Raw genomic sequence first — 6,376 nt, 5'->3', positions numbered from 1 at the left:
CGCACTATCTTGCCTTGTTTCTTTTAAACATTTTTAAAAGAATGAACATCTTTGCACCCAAAGAGGAAAAATTGGTATTTTAATATATATTTTATATATATATATATATATTTATAATATGTATTCTTAAAGCAACATTAACCCCTTTTGTCCTCTGGTTTGAGAAATGTTCGTGTGTTAACTCTTCTGCCGTGGTGGGTGTGAGGAGGAAAACGAAAGAATAGGGAGAAATGGCAACCACGTGCCGTCCCAGGAAATAATAACTATCAATATTACACATTCTCATTAATTTAAAAAAAAGAAAAAAGAATAAACCCTAGTGGAGGGGCTGGGAAGGAGCGGGTGGCCGGAGGCGCCCACGGGAGAAGGGGAGAGAGGGCACAGCGGGCAGGAGGGAAGGAGGACTGGCGAGGCCCAGCCATAACAAAAATATATACTTTATATTCTGTCTGTCATCCCTCAGGTTCATCGTCTGCTTTTTGTCTGAAACCACAAGCTCTTGCTGCACAGTCCGGATGTGTTCCAGGGAAAATGTCTTTTAGGCTAAGAAAGATTCCAAAAAATGTCGTCTTCAGTACAAAAAGTCTTAAGAGAAAATAAGTTGTTTTTGCTCCCAAAATGCTACAAGGTATTTCTAGTGTATGTCTAGTGTACTCTGTGAAAGGGCGGAATTCAAGTCTGAGTTCTCGGCGCTCAGCCCCAGGTCCGTGGCGCCCGCCCCGTGGAGGCCGGCCATGCCGGGGTTGCCGGCGAGCTGGGAGAGCATGGCACTCTGGTCCGGGCCGGCAAAGTGCCCCTGCTCCAGGGCACTCGCCTGGGCGGCCACCAGTCCCGGGTGCGGCGAGCTGGTCTGCGGGGAGACGTGGTGCGGGGAAGGCTGCGGCTGCATCCGGGGCGAAGGGCTGGAGTGGGGCGGCTGGGACTGGGGCCGGGGCGAGGGGACGGGCTGGGGGGAGCGCACTTGGCTGGTGAGCGACGGGGGGATCTGCTGGCCCTGGAGGTGGGGGGACTGGGCCTGGCTCGGGAGCATGTGCTGCTGGGGGCTCATGGGGTTCGGCGGGGCCGGGGAGCCCATCTGCTGCTGGAGCAGCCGCTGCTGGTAGGCCTGCTGCAGGCTGGCGCCCGGCTCGGCGCCCAGGCCCTGCGGGAGCTGGCCCATCTGTCCCAGGGCGCCCGGCGGCATCTGCTGCAGGTGGTGCTGCATGCGCTGCTGCGGCGGCGGCTGCTGCGGGGGGTAGCCCAGCCCCTGCGGCTGCGGGAACTGGCCGTGGCCGCCCATGGCGGGGCCCACCCCCTGCTGCTGCTGCTGCTGCTGCTGCTGCTGCTGCTGCTGGCGTTGCTGGTCGAGCAGCTGCTGCTGCTGCTGCTGCTGCCTCCGCATGAGGAGCTCCCGGAACTGCACCGACATGCCGCCGTGGCCCATGTTCATCTGCGGCGCCTGCGGGCTCACGCCGCCCAGGGCCGGCGGCGGCGGCTGCGGCGGGGGCTGGGGAGGGGGCAGGCCGGCCCGCGGCACGCCGGCCGCCATGGGGTTCATGGTCTGCATGGCTGCGCCGGGGTGCACGGCCTGCTGGCCCGCCATGGCCGGCTGCGGCTGCAGCCCGGACTGGCCCTGCGCCAGGCCCTGGGGGTTCTGGGTCACGTACTTGGCCGCCCGCTGCTTGATGAAGGCGGCCAGCAGCTGGGGGTTGGCGTGGAGGATGTTGAGCACCTGCTGCTGCTGCATGGGCGAGCTGGGCGAGCGCAGAGTCCGCAGGAGGTTCTGCAGGGCCGCCTGCGGCAGGGAGCCCTGCTTGGGCTGCCCCACGGCGGGCACCTGGCCCAGGCCCGGCTGGGGGGCCATGTTCATGGGCTGGCCGGCCTGGCCCCCCGACATCATGGCGGGCCGCTGCATGCCGCCCTGGAACTGCTGGGGCTGCGACAGGCCGCCGGGGGCCCACGGGGGCTGCTGCTGGAGGCCCGCCGGGCCCAGGGCTTGGTCCAGGTGGCCGCCGGGCCCCCGGGCCATCGGGGGCGGGTTCATGCCCATGGGAGCCATCTGGGTCATCTGAGGCATCTGGTGCTGGATGGGCCGCTGGAAGATCTGAACGTGGGCCATCTGGCGCTGGGTCTCGGCCGCCCTCTGGATCTGCATGGCCATCTCCACCGCGGCCGGCGGGGGTCCCTGCACGGGGGGCTGGGAGGGCTGAGGCGGGGTGGGAGGCGTCACCTGGCCGCCCGCTTTGCCCTGGGACGCGGCGCCGGGCGGCTGGGCCCGGGGCAGTCCGTACGGCGGCATGCTGTTGGGGGGGGCGGGCTGGGGCTGCGGGGCGGGCTGGGGCGGGGGCGGGGGCTGGGGGGTCTGCGGGGTGGGAGGCTGCTGGCCCGTGGGCGTGGTGGGCGTGGCCGGGGTGGGGGAGGGGAGGCCCTGCTGCTGGCCCACCACGCCGGTCCGCTGCATGCTGGCCATCCGGCGGCGCAGCATCTGGGCCTGCTGCAGGCGGTGCTGCAGCTGCTGCTGCCGGAGCTTGTGCTTGATGTTGAGGCAGAAGGGCACCGGGCACTTGTTCTCCTGGCAGTGCTTGGCGTGGTAGCAGCACAGCGCGATGAGCTGCTTGCAGATGGGGCAGCCGCCGTTGGTCTTGCGCTTGCAGCCCTTGGTGTGCTGGACGACGCGCTTCATCTTCTGGCACGAGGGCAGCGAGCAGTTGGCGTTGCGGCACTGGCAGGCGTGCACCAGGGACTGGATGCAGCGCTGGATGCTCAGGCGCCGCGAGTCGCCGGGGCTCTGCGTGGCCGCGGCCTGCTGGTTGTTGCTCTCGTCGTCCAGGCCCAGGCCCAGCTTCTCCATCTTGTGGTCGTGGTTCTTAGTGTTGTAGCACGTGATGCACAGGTCGTAGTCCTGGGGGGAGAGGCGGCCGCGGGGGTCAGGACGCCCCGGCCCTCCCTCCGCCCCGCGCGCCACCCCCGGGGGCCCGGGGCCCGGCTCACCTCGCACACCGTGCAGTGCCACCTGGTCTCCACATGGTGCTTGCACTCGTTGCAGGTGTAGACAAAGCGGTCTTGGCTTTGGGTGTGCAGCTCCACCAGCATGCACATGGTGGACCACTGCGCCCTGCGCAGGGACGAGAACTCCAGGTGTTTGTCCCTGGCCAGCGTGAGAAAGGCGTCGCGGCCGTCCATCAGGTCGCAGGGGATGAGCGGGTCGGGCTCCGCGATGGGCGGCAGCGAGTTGGCAGCGGGGCCGGCGATGAGGCGGATCACGAAGAAGACCTGTGAGGGGGATTCTGGCTGTGACCCGGAGGACACCCGGAGGCTCCCCAGGGGCCGGCTTGCCCTTCCCTGGAGCCAACAGGAGCCTGACAGGGCAGGGCCGCCTCTGCGCTCCCCGGGGTCCATTTTTCTGGCCTCCACAAAGCCTCGGCCAACAGAGCGGCCCCCCCAGCAGGCCGTCCGTACGAGGGGCCCCGAAGCCTCTCACGAGGCCTCTGGCCTGCCCCGGAACAAAGCCCTGGAGTTCTGCCAGGGCTGTCCCAGGAGCTGCACTAGGAGGCGTGGAGGGGAGGGACCCAACGGAAGGACGCGCGGCGTGTCCGAGGAGGGACACGGAACGGAGAACAAGACCCACTCCGAGGCCGCGCGCTGCTTTCGGCAGTGACTTGTCCCTAGAATTCAGGTTCCTCATCAGGGAACAAGGGGGTGCTCAGGACATCTACGGGATTCAGAGCAGGAAGGGAGCCTCGGGAAAAGCCCCCGCTCCCCCAGCCCTTAGTAAGGTCAGGACCCCCCGCAGGCGAAGCCGTGAAGCGCTGCTCGACAGAGAAAGAGCTCCCGAGCCAGGCCGCACTCGCTTGGCCAGCACGGGCCTGATTCGCACACCAGGCCTTTCCTGACGGCGGTGGTTTCAGAGGGCTTCTCTAGCCCCCGCATTATCCACCTGCGAGGGGGGGGGGTCACTGCAGTCTTCTTTCTTACACCAAAAACACGGTGGCTGTTCACACAAACAAACGTGGAACACCAGTGACGGGGGGGGGGGGGGGGGCACGTGTGTGCCACCCGTAAACTGGCAACGTGAAGGCGTGCTTGATGGCAAGCTGAAACCACCCAGTGACGAGGGCAAACATCCCAGCATCTCTGAGAAGAACAGCAGAGAAAAGGGGTGCCCGCTCATGACGGCCAGAGGCCGATCCCCCCAAACTCTGTGGACAGAGAAGGGCCTCGTACCCCGGGTTCCCCGCGAGGACGGGGAGACCGAATGTCGGGGGCCCTCGGAGGCTTCGGCAACCTGCTCCCCTCACCTCTTTGTGCTTCTCCATGGTGGCGTAGAGCTTCTGGGACAGGTCATTGGAGACGTTGGGCATGCCCGGCTTCTTCTTGTTCCCCCGGCTCAGGCTGCTCTTGTTTTTGCTCGTTTTCTTGTTATTTTTCTTTTTGGCGTTCTTGCTGTCTCCCTTGGTCACCTGGAGGAAGCATGGGACAAAGGTCAAGGACTTGTACCCAGAGGTAGTGCACCCCGAGGGCCGCCGGTGATCTCCGCCCAGGCACCTCTGCAACCACGTGGCTGGTGCCCATAGAGCCAGGTCAGCCGCGCCCCCAGAAGCAGGGTGCTGGCCCTCATCACGCCCTTTCAATGGACGCCCACAGGCCCAGGCCAAGGAGGACCACACTGGAGGCTCCCCCGGCCATCATTTCTAATCGGCGGACACCACGCCCTCAGCTATTTCCAGACCCCCTGCTTGTCTGTTTATTCCAGGGGGAAGCAGAGCCTGAAGGGTCGAGAGGCCGGCCTCCGTGTACCGCCCCAGCGCTGGGGGGTCTTGGGGCTCATCGCCCTGTGCCATTCTATGGCTCCTCAGCTGGGGGGGCCAGTCTGCCTATTCCCAATAGCGGCGACTCTCCAAATGAAACCATCAGCAGGCGTCTCTAAGAGCCAAAGGCCGCAAGTCTAAGACGAGAGCTCCCATTTCTTCTTCCCGCTGGCCCTCTCTAGGGTCCCCTTTTCAAAGGCTCCTCCCTTCTCCCAGGGGCTGGGCCTTACATCTGTGCTCTCGTTGCTGGTGTTCTCTTCCCTTTTTCTCTCTTCTTCTTCCTGCTCCAGCTCCTTAATGCTCTCCTCCAGCACATTAGGCCAGAAATCGCCTTCAAAGTAAGGGAGCTCCTTCGCACTTGTTAACCGATCTTCTGTGGCTTGTTTAAAAATATCCTACAAAAAGCCACCCATAGTTAGTCGCTACCTCCAAGCGGGGAGACACAGAACACACACCGCACTTGCCCAAGAGCCCCCCAAACCAGTGAAAAGTTTAGAGTGGTGAAGCTGGGCGGCTCCTGTGTCAGACTTTCCCCTCACCAGGAGAAGGGATGGCTCCCTGGCAAGGCCACCTCTTCACTTTTCAGCTAGTATTTCCATCTTCCCATAGCTTTCAGCAAGGCTGAGGTGTGAAAAGAAGAGCCTACAGCACTAGTGCTGTAGAACCCAAAGAAATAAACAGAGAACATCATTATGGGCTAACTTGCAGCCAGCAGGGATGATCCTGTCCATTGGACCCCACCATGCCGTAAGGGACCAGGAGACCATCAGATTAGGATCCGGAATCATACTGAGAGTGCGCCAAGAACCCAGTGAGCCTCCACACTATTAGTCACCTTGTAATCGTGGACGATGCGTTCTGACACAGACTTGTCCAGCATCTTTTTGTACCATTCCTGCAATCGCTTGGGCTTTGGGATCTTCTGATCGGGAGGGTGGCAGTGAAAGATATAGTCATCTCCTTCACTCGGGGGACAAGCCCAGATATGCCCAGTGGTGTACCTAGGTGAAGAACATTCTCACTCAGAACCTGTCTGTATTTTCGCCATCAAAACCAACATAAGCCAATAAACTTCGACGTCATGTGACTGCTGCCATTCAACACCACCCATGTGCCCCTGATCTAAGGCTGGGGAGGCTCCCCAAACCAAACAGGGCTCTTAGAAGGGCTGCCAGTGGCAGTGAAGGGAGGAGGAAAGGGTTCTTGGTCACCGAGGGAATGACTGAAGCCAGCGGGGTTCTACTGAAGATGAAAGACATCCATACGTTTTCATAGCAGAGGGTCCCAAATTCCAGAAAATATCAAGCTGGAAATGCTTATTTTCAGGGGATGATCATATAAAGCAGTGAGGTCAAACCTTTGAGAGATGGAGTGTCAACCCCATCTCCCCACCCCCACCCCCACCCCGTGGAGGGGAAGTGGACAATGTCCTCAGGCAATGTAGAGGGGGAGGGGAGGGGCTCGAGCACTCTGCTCCCCTCCAGCTCTGGTGCCTGTGAGTCAGGTACCACTGAGAGGGGTAGGGAGAATGGCCAAGTGCCCTCAGAGAGCGCTCTGCATGCCATCTTTGGCACCCATGCCATAGGTTC

At 62.1% G+C, this 6,376-nt stretch overlaps 1 protein-coding gene across 2 annotated transcripts in view; it reads right to left on the bottom strand.

Moving 5' to 3' along the window:
• Positions 1-500: 500 nt before the first annotated feature.
• EP300 (E1A binding protein p300) overlaps positions 501-6,376 on the bottom strand; it is a 91,499-nt gene continuing 85,623 nt past the window's right edge. For both annotated transcript variants that reach the window (XM_007502570.3, XM_007502571.3), the window contains exons 27-31: positions 5,623-5,788; positions 5,018-5,182; positions 4,278-4,439; positions 2,971-3,252; positions 501-2,881 (exon numbers count right to left, since the gene is read on the bottom strand). In XM_007502570.3, coding sequence (XP_007502632.1) covers positions 635-2,881; positions 2,971-3,252; positions 4,278-4,439; positions 5,018-5,182; positions 5,623-5,788 — 3,022 coding nt within the window. In that variant the 3' untranslated portion in view covers positions 501-634. The remainder of the gene's footprint in view (positions 2,882-2,970; positions 3,253-4,277; positions 4,440-5,017; positions 5,183-5,622; positions 5,789-6,376) is intronic.

This window comes from Monodelphis domestica, chromosome 5 (assembly GCF_027887165.1).
Source record: "Monodelphis domestica isolate mMonDom1 chromosome 5, mMonDom1.pri, whole genome shotgun sequence".
NCBI lineage: Eukaryota > Metazoa > Chordata > Mammalia > Didelphimorphia > Didelphidae > Monodelphis > Monodelphis domestica.
This window is presented reverse-complemented; position numbering and strand designations above follow the sequence as displayed.